At 40.4% G+C, this 14,251-nt stretch overlaps 1 protein-coding gene across 7 annotated transcripts in view; it reads left to right on the forward strand.

The window, feature by feature from the left end:
* The first annotated feature begins 2,529 nt into the window (after positions 1 to 2,529).
* The window catches only part of gria4a (glutamate receptor, ionotropic, AMPA 4a), a 334,213-nt gene continuing 322,491 nt past the window's right edge, over positions 2,530 to 14,251 (forward strand). For 5 of the 7 annotated variants that reach the window (XM_057839066.1, XM_057839067.1, XM_057839070.1 and 2 more), the window contains exons 1-2: positions 2,531 to 2,926; positions 9,351 to 9,509. In XM_057839066.1, coding sequence (XP_057695049.1) covers positions 2,833 to 2,926; positions 9,351 to 9,509 — 253 coding nt within the window. In that variant the 5' untranslated portion in view covers positions 2,531 to 2,832. Of the gene's footprint in view, positions 2,927 to 9,350; positions 9,510 to 14,251 lie in introns of all 7 variants that reach the window. The other 2 variants (XM_057839069.1, XM_057839072.1) reach the window with 2 other exon arrangements.

Here is a 14,251-nt window from a genome sequence, read left to right on the forward strand (position 1 = left end):
CCAAATATTCATCTTCATAAAATCCACCACCTTTTTTACATGGCATCACATGATAGCACTCTAAACTATGATTCTTTGGTTTTGTGGCCAGATTTTTGCCCTCGCCTTGTTTGGAATAACAATTGGTTTAAAGCAGGGGTCCCCAACCTTTTTTGCACCATGGACCGGTGTGATTTGGGTCTTTTTTCACGGACCGGCAATGTGCTGCAGAAAAATACAGCACATATAGAATAGCAGGACTGGGCTAAAAACAAATGTGCAGGGAAAATATAACTCACCCGCTGAATCAGTGGCCTGAGCTTGTTTCCGTGAGACGAGATGGTGCCATTTAGGTGTGATGGGAGACAGTGAGACACGTAGTGTATTCCTTATGTCCAGTCTGCTTTGTCTTGGTTGCCGTCATTGCAGAGAAGCCCGCTACACAAAGATACGATGTTGGAAAGTGCTCTCGTAGCAATTTCAGGATATTCCGAAATTACTTTAATTCACAACCTCGGTAGATATGTCTCAAATGTACATATGTATAAGGTCGCCGTCATTTGCGATCTCTACAAGCTGATCCTCCTGTTGCACAGACATGCTCGAATCCCTCGGTTTATTCACAAGCTACAAGCTGATCCTCCTGTTGCACAGACATGCTCGAATCCCTCGGTTTATTCACAAGCTGGTCAAGAATCCACTCCTTCGCAGTTCGTAGGCCATACTAGTATATTATGAAGGACGGACTTGGCGCCTGACAGTCACTTGTTACGACAATCCCATATTTTAGGTAGGATTCTTGGTATTGTCTAATAAAAGAAGATTTTTTTTTTCTTCGAGCTTGTAGGCTCATCTTCTGGCTCGTCAGGTGCCCTTTTCCCCATAAAAAATCTGTCCAAAGACGTCTGTTTTTCAGTCATCTTCGCTAGTGTGGGAGCTAATTATTTCCGGGAACAAAAGTGATGCGCCTGCCTTATGGCCTACGTCATGCGTTATTATCAAGGACAAGCGCACATAGATAAAAAGGAAAATAAACAAACATGTACTGCTAGCAGTCCAATGGGATTCTGTGACGACATTCTATCCAGTTGTAGTATTATATCTAGAGTAGACAGGGATATTGGTGTGTTAAGGGGCACAGGCCAAAGTTAATTCGGCCAGAATGCAGTCAACTCATTTGCTCCCCAAAATGTATGAATATGTTCTATCTTGAATTGTTTCAGTGTCCCAAAAACGTATTTATAAGTCTTTTACGTTTTTTTTGCACGAAAAATCTCTAGGTTCTGATGCAACTTCGCACGAAAGCACAACACGCAAAATCAATTTTAAAGCAATAAAATTGGCCACTGGAGGGCAGTAGCGCATTTGGTAAGAACTCATATTGGACCGTGAAAGGAAATGAATGAAGAAAAATAGTCTGGAAACTGAAGTTGGAAGAAGTAGGAACCGTGAGAAGAATGTGGAAAATGATGTAAAACACAAGGCACATGCCCCACACAAGTTCCCTAGGTGAAATCTGATATGAGGTCGTGGTCACTACAAAAGAAAGATAAAAAAAATCTATCTTGATGAGACAGGCGGTGATGAGGGAAAAATGTACCCCCTCTGCCTATACAGCCGTGGCCACAACAGCGTCATCTCTCAGTTCAATAGTTTAGTTATGTGTAAATAAATTGTTACTTTGCTATCAAAAGCTCTATTTGTCTTGTTGTTTATGTTATTTTGTAGAAATAAAACATTAAATGTTCAGGATGTCGTAAAAAATAGCTGTGTTAAAGTGAAAGTTATGTTTGAAATGTATGCTTTTACAAAAAGCTCAATTTCTCTGTTTTTTCCATCAGAAATAGGAAAATTGCTCAAACTAAGCTAGTTTCTAATGCTGATTTCTAAAAAATGGAAAAAGATATGAAGTTTTTTTTTTCCTGCTGAAAGAAGAGAGTCTAATCTTTCTTTTGGTGGGTTCCATGTTCATATAGCAATAGAACAGAATTTTCTGTGGGCCTTGCAAAATCAGTCAAAATCCAGTAAATCGGCCAGGAGCGAAGGGGGTTGCTCCGGTGAAAATGGCTGGGAGTGAATGAGTTTCTAATTTTTTTTATTATTTCTGTGCGGCACGGTAGCAAATGCGCCACGGACCGCCACGGTCCGCGGCCCGGCGGTTGGGGACCAATTTAACGTCTAATGTGAACCTGGCCATACCACACAGACTACTTGGGACCGATGCGTCAGCTTGGTTCAGTTTTATCCGGGTGGCATCCGTAATTTAAATACGTTAGGGGGAAACAAACGAGCACGTCTTCTCCGTATAGCGAATTAGATAAACAGCTCCGACATCAGTTATGGGATGGAGGGCGCACATTAAAAGCGCGTGGAAAGCGCGTAAATGTGGCGCGCACAACCAACGCCTCCTCTGTTGGGAACACTGAACAGAAGCAGGGTTACATGGAAGAGAACGTCTATAATGTGGAGGGTTGGAAGAAGAGAGAGCGTGTGAGTGAGTGGGGGTGTGAGAGAAAGAGCGAGAGGGAGAGAAAGAGAGAGAGCCAGAGAGGAGGGGCGCGCATGTCCAGTTGCTCCATGCGGTCTGCTTGCTCTCCAAGCTCGCCAATCTTGCAACGACTTTCCTCACTCCTCCTTCCCGCCTCTGTGTTTCCATGTGTACCGGACACACTCCTGAGCGAACTGAGCATGATGGTTGGGAATAACCGCAAGAAAGCCATCATGGAATAGGACTACTACCTTGGACAAATTGCACTGTACACGGGGAAACATTCTTCTGTCTTCTGACGTCTTTCCCCCTTCCATTCTGTCAATGTATCTCAACACTTTTTGAAGGGACCCAAGTGAAGAAACATGAGGATTAGTATTTTCTCTTGGCACTTTCTGGGCTCATGTTCTCTCATCTGGGGGTTGGCGACGGGAGCGTTCCCCAGCTCAGTGCAGATTGGTGAGTTTGAGAGCTTTTTTCTCTTTCATTTATCAAATATTATTTCTATATGTTTTAATATACATATATGCATTGTGAACGTCTCAGAGAAAAGCAGCTACAAATATTAGACACAAAATAGTAATGAAACAATTTTGCAAAGATTGTATTTTTTTTAAACTCTAAAACCTATAAATGGTCTACAATTATATACAAAGTATATAATTTGTCTATGCGAATATTAAAAAAGAAAGAAAAAAAAAGCTTTTTTATAATTCAGATTTTATCTCTCTTTGGACACTGCAGTGCTTTCTCGCTCCCTCTGTCTATGTCTCTGCCTCTCAATGTCTCCCTCTTTCCCTGTCTTGTAAAAGAAAAGCTTTTCTTTCCTACCACAGTAAGACAAAAAAGTGATAAAGTTTGCCAAATCGATATCACCGTTGCAAATGAACCCACGTGCATGCGAGGATGTGTGACGCACACACTACAGAGGCATACGGTCCAATGTGTGATAATGAATTCACTGCATCACTCCTTATGGGGGGGCAGTTGGGAGGTCCTATAATGAGATTCATCTCCTTGACTCTGTCTACCTACAGCTGCCAATAAGCTTAATACGCTAAATATTTTTTCGAAATTGGCACCACATATAAATATGCAGTGCTGCCTGGACACACACAGCAGATTAAATGTGCAATGTGGTATAGAGTGTGCTCACAGAGCCAAGGGTGCTGTAAAAGGGTGGCTGGTGGATGATTCTTGAGGGTCATAATTTACAGGAGACCTTTACCCATATTAGCATATTACATGGTTCATTCTGCTTCATACAGTATATGATCCTCTTGTATGAGATGTTGTTGCACTGCACGCCCATGTATGTGGTGTGTATAGCAACGCCAATTCACATGAGGACATGCATGCAGACGCTGCTGATAGGAGGTAAAGGTTCTGTACACACACACATGACCTTTTCTGTAAGACTGTCTTGTCATTTACTTGAAGAGTAGGAAACATACATCAGCAACGTGATTTCACAGAAGGATGTGTTCTGCTTTTTAAAGTTCAATTTGTCGGAACTGACATGCCATGGAACCTCTAAAGTCGAATGCAGTCTTTTTAAATTCGATTCTCCCATCGGTATTTGTATTGCATTTCAGTACGAAATCCCCTTTACTATGTTGTGAGTTGTGACTTTTAGCAGCTTGTTGTCATAGTGTCATGCCCTAAGTTCTGTTAGGTTTGTGCCCTCGTTTGTCTTGTCATGTGATTACACATTGATTTAACCTCTTGTGGCCCTTCTCGTTGTGTGTTGACCAATCCGCTGCCTCTTGTGTCACCACCTGTTCCTCATTGTTTCGTTACCCCATGTCTGTATTTAGGTTCCTCATGTGCTTTTTGTTTTTGTTGGGTCATTGTCTGTCCAAGTGTCTATCCGAGTGTCGATGTCTATCCCAAGGTCTGTCGAGTTCATGTCTATTTCGCCGTCCACAGCCCTCGTGTTCCTGTGTACTCTGTTTGTTTTTGATGCCTTTTGTTTGTACTTTGTGCTTTTGTTAGTTATCATTAAAACATTTTTTGCGTTCATCGCCACCCTGTCTTGCCTCTTTTCATTTGGGTCCACCCCACTTCCACGTCGTGACACACAGAAAGTCATGTTTGTTTGGCACACTTTTAATCAGAATTTCATTCCTGACAAGCAAGCTTTGTTTCTTTTTTTTTTCTTTTAATTGGAAGCTTGGGACCATCCATCTATGAATATTAGTACAATGACAGGCAATTTAATCTCCGCCATCCGTACAAATGGCAGAAATATATACCACTACAGTGCAAACTCCCATAGTGTTTTAATAACGGAGATAAAATTACTAGATCCTTGGTAAAACTGTCTCTGTCATAAGGCCTTCTGTCATCAATAGTTGTCCAAAAGAGAGTTAACATGTCTTAAGTTAGTAATTTACTGTAGAATGCACTTGCTGGACAGAGATGTGCACAAAACTTTCTAGAACAGAAACACAAAAACTACAGCCCGTGGGATGCATACGGCAACCCAAAGTTCCCCATATTAAATTTAATAAATATATAAATTTAGTGAATTTACCATAGCACCAACCCGCCCCCCCCCCCCCCCCCCCCCCACCTGCCCACACCACCACCACACACACGCACACTTTTTGATATTTGATGCAATCCGCTGATGGTGTAGTGGTACATTCGCCTGACTTTGACACATGCAGCGTGGAATCGATTCCCATTCAGTGCCAGTGTGAGTGTGAATGGTTGTCTCTGTGTTTACCCTACCACTGACTGCCGACCGAAGTCAGTTGCGATAGGCTCCAGCACCCTGCGACCTTGAAAAGGATAAGCGGTGTTGAGAATGGATTGATGGATTATTTGATGCATAAAATGGGACAAAATGAGTGTGTGACCTGGTTGAAGATTGTCATTTAGCTGTTTTTCAATTGCCTGAAATCACCTTTACATGTCAACCCTCTCTGCAAATAAAATTACCACTTGATACACGCGTTATTCAAGAGTTGTTGGACTATCACTATAAGAAGGAGCTGAGCCGAAAGGCAAAGCTCTCGATTTACCAGTCGATCTACGTTCCTACCCTCACCTATGGTCACGAGCTTTGGGTCGTGACCGAAAGAACAAGATCCCGGATACAAGCGGCCGAAATGAGTTACCTCCGCAGGGTGTCCGGGCTCTCCCTTAGAGATAGGGTGAGAAGCTCGGTCATCCGGGAGGGACTCGGCGTCGAGCCGCTACTCCTCCGCATAGAGAGGAGCCAGCTAAGGTGGCTCGGGCATCTGGTTCGGATGCCTCCCGGACGCCTCCCTGGAGAGGTGTTCCGGGCATGTCCCACCGGCGGGAGGCCCCGCGGCTGGCCTGGGAACGCCTTGGGATCCCGCCGGAGGAGCTGGTTGAAGTGGCTGGGGAGAGGGAAGTCTGGGCTTCCCTGTTAAAGCTGCTGCCCCCGCGACCGACCCCGGAACAAGCGGAAGATAACGGATGGATGGATGGATGGACTATCACGGTTCCACTGTAGTAGCCAAGCGCTATCCAAAACTGACTGTAATTCAGTAAGGGAAACTTTTTGAACACCAATAGTTTAGATGTAAAAAAACATTCAATTCACATCAAGTTGGCATTTTTATCACTAGTTCATTAATTTTCTTTCTGTGAACATGTGAGTTCCCCATCTTGTCGAAATGAGTCTGTTTGATAGTCATGAGTTCATTATCTGAGATACTCCTTGAAAGATAAACGTAGGTTGAACTTTAGGCGTGACAAAGACACACTTACACAAAGGTAGATGACACGTCGTCATAATAATGACTCCGATGATTATGCGTTGCTCCCGACTCCTCCCTTGTCATCTTTTCTCTTCCCTCCCCATAGTTCCCTCTATTACAGTTTAAACATGAACTCAGTCACTTTGTTTCCGATTAGTTAAGCCCTTAAAGCATTGAAGAAATCTCAGAGCTTGATTTGATTTAGGAAAGGAATAGAATTACAGTTTAAACAGAGCTGGGTAGATTAGCCAAAAATTTTACTTACGTAAGAGTAGCATCACTTCTAAATAATATTACTCAAGTAAAAATAGTCATCCAAAAATGTACTCAACTATAAGTAAAAATGTATTTGTTGAAAAGAATACGCAAGCAATAAGTAACATTGTGAGTAACTGCTTAAAATGTATGATCTTTTAAATATATATTTTTTCTCAGCACAACTTAATCTATATGAACTGTTGTGATTATACTCTACTATAACGTATTACATGTAGGGCTGCAGCTATCGAATATTTTAGTAATCGAGCATTCGACTGAAAATTGTATTGATTAATTGAGTAATCGGACAAAACATTGTTGAAAACAGCCAACAATTTGTGACTACAAAAAAAAAAAAAAATAAATATTGACGGCTTTCACTCCAAAAAAAAAAAAAATCTTTAAAAAGAAAAAAAAAAAAGCTTATTTCTTACCCAAAAATGTCATTACGCTTAAACACATCACTAAAAATTTATGTTTTTCCCACGTGTTTCAATTGAATTTCCATTTGTGTCAAGCTGTCTTGAAGTTCTAGCGAAGTTTTAAATTAGTCTAAATTGTAAGTCCTATTAGGATTTTGAGTTTTTGCAGTTTTCAAAATAAATGTATGATACCTGCAGTATTGGAGCACATTAGGCACCAGTGCTACTTGGTGTTTTATCCAGCAAGGACTACTGAGCTAAAATTGACTGTTAGCTTTATTATGTTGTTATTTTACACCCTTATCACTCTGCAGCGCTGTGTTTTTACAGATTAAATAAAGCCTGTATTGAAGACACGATAGCCACCCATCGACAATAGTCATAATTAAAAGAAACCTAGCCCTCCGCAGGGCTAATGTTACGTTGGCAAGGTACAGTAACGTTAATCTTATTTATTAGCGCTGAGAAGTCTACTGCTTTAAGATGGCGCCTGTTTACTAACGTTGATGAGTCTGTCATTTCACATCTAGTTCCATATACATGTGATATCTATAAGACGCATCAGAGCCTACCTGCTAGCACCGTAGCATCATGCGGCCGTAGTTTGGAGCAACGTTGGCATAGTTTGTAGTGGCTGTCAGCTGCAATCAGGTATTATTGCTTTTTCCTCTACAGACGTGATGTCAGCGCGTTGTCCCGCATTAAAAGTAGTCCGGGCAATACGTGATGCTTAGAGCAAGCAAAATTAAATGATTCCTCAAAATTACTCAGATCAATTTTTAAACTCGAGTTACTCGAGTATTCGTTTCAGCTGTAATTACATGACCATATTAGGCCAAAAAGATGACATAAAAATCACCGAACTAAGACCAGAACAAAACTATGAATCATCACCCGTCCAAAGAGCATAAGTGCCCTCTAGTGGGGAAAAGACATTGTTAGCTCTGATTGGTATAATGGAGTCATATTATTGTTGCGACATCTCATTAGTGAAACTAAGACAGCCACTGTCGGCATCTCTGGCAAAAATAAAATCAATATCTAGTACAGAGAGGAAAAATGTAACGCTCTAGTGTTGCCCAAAGTAGCGAGGTAAGAGAAGTGTTTCTTCTTCACAAATCTACTCATGTAAAAGTAAAAAGTATTGCGTGGTTAAACCACTCTAACAAGTAATTTTTTTTCAATAAGTTACTCTCATATATATAACGGAGTAAATGTAATGCTTTACTACCCACCTCTGAGTTTAAATGTACCATTACTGTATACTCGGAAGTCCAACTTGTCTAAGTATGGTGTAGTCGTTCAAATAGTAAAGCAAAGGAAAGTTCCTAAAAGTTTGAGACAGCCGCTGTCCAGTTTGTTTTCAATCGTACTGCGCACGGGCCGCAAGCAGCACGCTAGGGTGTTAAATCCGGTCCGTTTATTCTGGCTGACATGTACCTTGTAGCTCATTCATACTGTAAACATCTAATGAACGTATAGCAGCGTCAATGGCAGCCAGTGAGTTATATATATATGGCCAAAAATAAACAGGTTCAGTCCACATAATATCTAATTGCCATGAATGAGGCTCGCGAACCAAACTGTGTTTGAGACTCCTGCTGTAGACCCGCTCGTCCGATATCTGAAACCTCAAAAATGTTCTCTAGATTGGAGTCTAAATTCTTGTGAAATTGTGCCCAAGTTTGTGATTTGGTGTTTTTGTGTGCTGTGGTTTATTGTCGTATTGAATTTGTACTATTAATACAAGTCATTTATTCATTTTCACTTCATTAGCATAGTTGCTGGAGTTAGATTACAATGTCTCTGGCTTAGTTAATAAAAGGATCCCCTCTGGGACTCCTTGTGAATTTGTAAAAGCTTTTCTTTGCATGGAGACGATGTGGTGCTCTGCTCTCAGCCATACATGCGCAAATGTTCATCCACTCCCGTCAGTTGTTCCTCTCCTTTTTAGTCTCGCTTTATACTTTTGGATAGCTTGATTTTGTCTCGTGTATTTCATCTCTCGACAAATTCTCATTTGGTCTGATGGGATGCAAGCCTCTCATTTTAAAAGGCCAACTGACACATTGTATCTCTGTCGTTATCCCTTTTTTGTGTGTGGCCTTTGCTCTTCTGTTATGTGGCTGACATTTTTGTGATCTGGCCTTCCTCTGTTATCAGTTACCTCTCCTCCAATTCATAATCTTTTTGTCTACCGACCTCTGACAGGCTAGTTTTTTCTGTGATGCTCCCTTTTTCCCCCGTTGATTTCGTAATGAAATGTGCTCCAATGCAATCGATGAATCTTCTTTCATGGTTAAGTGAGTGTGCCATAAGACAAATGACATTTTTCAAATGGTAATGAAGATCTTAGTCTGATTCCCTCACTCTCACTTCCTCTTTTGCCTTCCCAACATATCCATTTTTCTTGGCGCGTATCCCTCTCTTTATCCTCTCCATCACCTTTTCCTTTGTTTTCTGTCCTAGGCGGCTTGTTCATTAGGAATACTGATCAGGAGTACACTGCGTTTCGACTAGCTATCTTCCTTCACAACACCAGCCCTAATGCTACGGAAGCGCCCTTCAACCTGGTCCCACATGTCGACAATATAGAGACAGCCAACAGCTTTGCGGTCACCAATGCATGTAAGTACTGTTTCCAAGCCTTCTCTATAGGAGTTTGACCGATATGGGATTTTCAAATGCCAATATCTAAAAACATTTGCAGCCGATTGCCGATATCTTAAACTGATATTTGAGGCCGATATATATATTTTTTTAAAGCACGTAAATGATGAAAGGCAATTTAAAAAAAAAATCTTCAATTTACAATGATGACCTCGGACTGAAAGGATTAATTTGGTCTAGTGCTACCAAACCAACGAATGCAACACTTCTTTTTATGATTATACACACTCAGCAAGAACAAATAATTTAACCCACCAGGACGTCACAACGAGACGTAAACAAGTGAGAGTTTAAGAGGATGCTCGCCACGCTAAAGCTAATGCGAATACTACGATAACGCTACGAGTTACATTTTGAGTGTATTGATTCCTCAGTAAACACATTAAAGGGCTAAAGTAGGGGTCCCCAAACGATGGCCCGCGGGCCGGAAACGGCCCGCCTCCATATTTGGTCTGGCCCCCTGAACAATACCAGAGAGCATTTTGAATTTTTTTTTTTTCTCAATAGTGTTATTTATTTTCTGGCCTTTTTCTGTGACGAACTCAGAGAGGGTTATTTGGTTATTGTCTATTTAAATTAATAGTGTTATTATAATTTATTTTTATTATTCAGGCATGAAAATCTCTCACCTTTCGGCGAAATTCGCCGTTTTGAAGTCAAAAAGGATGACCTACGTGAATCGTGTAGATCTGAGGAGAAACTTTTTAAGGGGGGGGGGGGTCAGGTGTAGCCATGTACCGGTTACCTTCACGGTTTACCATGCTATGAAAACGTCGCGGTTACAAAACCACGAAAATTTTCTGTCATACAGTAGTACGTAATCGTTATTTTTCATGTGTCAAAAATGCAAAAATGGCCAAAAATGGCCAAAAATGGCGCGGCAGCGCTTACTCCTTCCCCTGTTTGATGCTGCGTGTGTTAGTGACGCTATTCCAGCAAACCCAAAAACAAACACTCCAAACACAAGTCGTACTTTTCTTCAATTTATTGAGCTCTCAAATCGTGGTAACTGAAATATACCGAATGAATACATTTAAAACGTTGTACAATCGTATTTTCAACATGTGAGTAGCTTCAACAGTTTAGCTTCATGAAAAAGTTCGCCAAAAACAAAACACACATTTTCCTTTCAAATTCAATACACAAAGTTACTAAAAACTTACAAAGACGAATGACAGGCAAGGCTTAGCTAGGAGAGCAACTTCATTGAGGTTAATCACAGCCGCTGAGAGAGAAACGACTTTGAATGCAGGGGGGAAAAAAAGAGAGCGTCAAAGATCGCTAATTGCGACAGATGATCTTGTCCTAAGCACAAATTCACGTTCGCTAGACGAGGAGAGGTCTCACTCCCAATTTTTTTTAGATGAATGCATTTGCCAGCATATTGAATTTGGTGAGTGATGGTTTCAATCGTTTTCATATTTTGCGTGATGACAGCTAGCCAAATCTCCGGTGAAAAAATAGCTCCCGTTAAGTTGGCGTCAAGCTTGTGTATTTAACGGTAATATAAAAGCAGTGTTGTCAGTGACGCGTTATGTGAGTAATGCGTAACTGTAATCTGATTACTTTCAGTAAAGAACAATGTAACGCGTTCATTTTTCTAAATCAGTAATCTAATTAAAGTAACTTTCCTTGATGCCTGTGCGTTACTATTTTGTTATTGCCCCATTATGTATGTAGAAAGAAGAATACTGTAGTCATGGGAGTGACATCACATGTCACATTTTCTAATCGGGGATGGAAAAAAAACGGGTCACGTGTATTACCATAATGCGTGAGCCGTGAGCGCTGAGAGTTTGCAGCCAAAACAACATAGCCTTGCTACCTCGCCAGGATACAATGACATAGGCGGGAGATATTCTACAAACGGCTGCATTTGCACACTGGAAACACAGCCAGTACTTCACATTTTTGTCCAGTAAAAATGACAAAAATATCTCCGGGCGCTGCCAACTTTGCGCTGGCTCAAAAAGACTGTCGACCGCTAAAAGCATCCAATTCAAGCACCACTTGGAATTACAGCACAACAAGTATCAAGACAGCCAGGACTTTTTGATACTGCTCGTGGTCAATCCTCGGTTCAAGCTCAGTTGTTGTTGAAGGTTTTGAAAGCTTAGGTTTAAAGAAATTCTAAATATCCATCTTGCCTCCTCAGCTGCAGTTTTGGCTAAGTAAAGCAAACGGCTGTCTCTAAGGTGCTATAGTCACATGATCTGTTTGAAAAATAATTTGAACCCATTATTAAATACTTTGAACGATTCTTGTTCATTTCATTCATTTTTGTTGTTTGTTTTATTGCTCTAAAACTTTTATAGACATCTTAATGGCCATATTCAATGGTCTTTATTTTAGAGGGGAAGTTCAGAATTTTTTACATTAGGCTTAATCTTTGAGTTAGCCTGGGTTTAGTCGTTGGAGTTGATTTGAACAAATTCTGTGCAGTTTGCATGTTATTTGTTAGTTTCAGGGCTCCGGAGTGGCTAAACTAGCGCGAGTCAATGGTGGTTGAAATCAACTCCTTCAACTAATTAAACCCCCGCTAACTTGAATAATAAGCCTTATGTGAAAAATTTAAATTTTCAAATTCGCCTCATGTAGGACGTTTTGCCGACGGAGGACATTTTGGCAGAACGCCGGAACATATTTCCTCCACACCCTACTCACCTTTTTAACCGCTGACCCATTTTCATGCCTGATTATTATATTATATTATATTATATTATATTATATTATATCATATTATGTTATATTTAATGCCGCTTTTCCTTTATATTATATTATATTCAATGCCGCTTTTCCTCACGAGGGTCGCGGAAGTGCTGGAGCCAATCCCAGCTAACTACGGGCAGTAGGCAGGGGACACCCTGAACTGGTTGCCAGCCAATCGCAAGAAGGCCGAACCCCGAACCCTTGATCTCAGAACTGTGAGACAGACGTGCCAACCACTCAGCCACCGTGCCGCCCATTATATTGTATCATATTATTATTTTTATTTTATTCACTTTTGTTCAGTGAAGAATCCAGAAAGGGTTATTTGATTGTGGCTTTCTGAACAACATAATTTTCGACATTTAGGCACTCCTGCAATCGTCACACTTTTTCTGTTAGAAACTGACCCCGGGTCCTCATCAGAGAAGGGAAAAGTTATGTGGCCCTCACAGGAAAAAGTTGGGGGACCCCTGGGCTAAAGCATCATTGCATATTCTCTCATGCAAGCTAAAAAAAAATCTTACAATATTTACAAAACAGGCAAACCTGAAGCATCCTGTAGCAGCCTGCCTTCAAGCTGCTGCAGGGCCCTTCCGGAGTCCTACCGTCTGTCAGCGGCAGCCACAGTTGACCATACAGATGCCTGATCAAAATCCTTTTTTATCAGCTTATTTTTTTAGTTGATCGGCCGATGTTGGAAAAAGTCCATATATCTACCCGATATTGGCAGGGCGATATATCGGTCGACCTCTACTTCTTTATTGTCCTCATAATCATTTTAGATGACAATTACTCAGCATCTGGAACAAGTAAATGATCTGTCTAGTGTTAACTCTCGAAGATTAATTAGTGGGCATGGAGATTGTTTTTATTATACTAGTTTATGTTGAATAGATTACATAAAAGTAATAGGTTATGAATGTACTATGAGTTTAAAAATATTTTTAAAAATGTATTAGATTTTTGGGTAAATTTACTTTAGTCTAAATCAGCCTAGTTTCCACAAAATTCTGCCTGGCAACAAGTGGCCCTGAAGAAGTTACTGTATATTAATCCAGGTTTTAGTGTCGCTAGATCATTGAAATTTTATTCCAGTAGTAAAGTTTTATGATGACTCTTAAATGTTTGTGTAGTTTGATTCATAACATTGCTCTTTGAGGAAGGGAAAAAAACACTTCATAAGGAAGGAGTTAAGTAGTAAGATGTTCGGTTCCCAACCATTCTGTCTTCTAAAAATGGTTTATATAGTCTTTGGTAGCCTCAAGGTATAAAATGGAAAAACTATTATTCTGAATTCCACATAAATTGGAGAATTCCAGTCTGTGAGTTTGGCCTTAACAAAGGTCATTCTTTTCGTAAAGTAGCCCCCCCCTCCTTAAATCTTGAATGCAAAAATACGCATGGTTTACCACTTCTCAAGATCTTCTGTAATATTGATAGGATGTTAAATTTGCTAAAACCAGAGTTGTTTTTGGCAGCCCTTTTAGTTTTCATCTTAGTCTTTTGGACGATAATACTTATTAGTCTCAGTCATATTCTAGTAATCTCAAAGTGCGTTTGTCTTCGTCTAGTTTTTGTTGAAGAAAACTCAAGACTAATTTCGTCTAGCTTTAGTCGACGTTCACTAAAATATTTTCGTCTGTAAAAGTAAAAATTTGTACTCCAAAATAACTAAAGTTTGACAGATGAGCACATATTATAGCATCTACAAGGACAACGCCAACTTGGTGATAATACATTGCAGGAAAAGAGTACATTATTTTCGATTAATTATGCCCACCTGGACACCATGAACTGTATGTAAAAACAGTTGTCCGAGAGTTTAAGAGCACGCTTGCTGTTAGCATTAGCTTAATGCTAATGCAAACGCGAATGCTATGCTAATGCTATGAGTTACATTTATTGTGTGAGCCTCACTCAGCACAGACGTTACAGACTAAAGCAACATTGCATATTCTCTTTGGCAAAGATAAGAAAAAAAACTTGTGTGC

This window comes from Corythoichthys intestinalis, chromosome 6, assembly GCF_030265065.1.
Source record: "Corythoichthys intestinalis isolate RoL2023-P3 chromosome 6, ASM3026506v1, whole genome shotgun sequence".
Lineage (NCBI taxonomy): Eukaryota > Metazoa > Chordata > Actinopteri > Syngnathiformes > Syngnathidae > Corythoichthys > Corythoichthys intestinalis.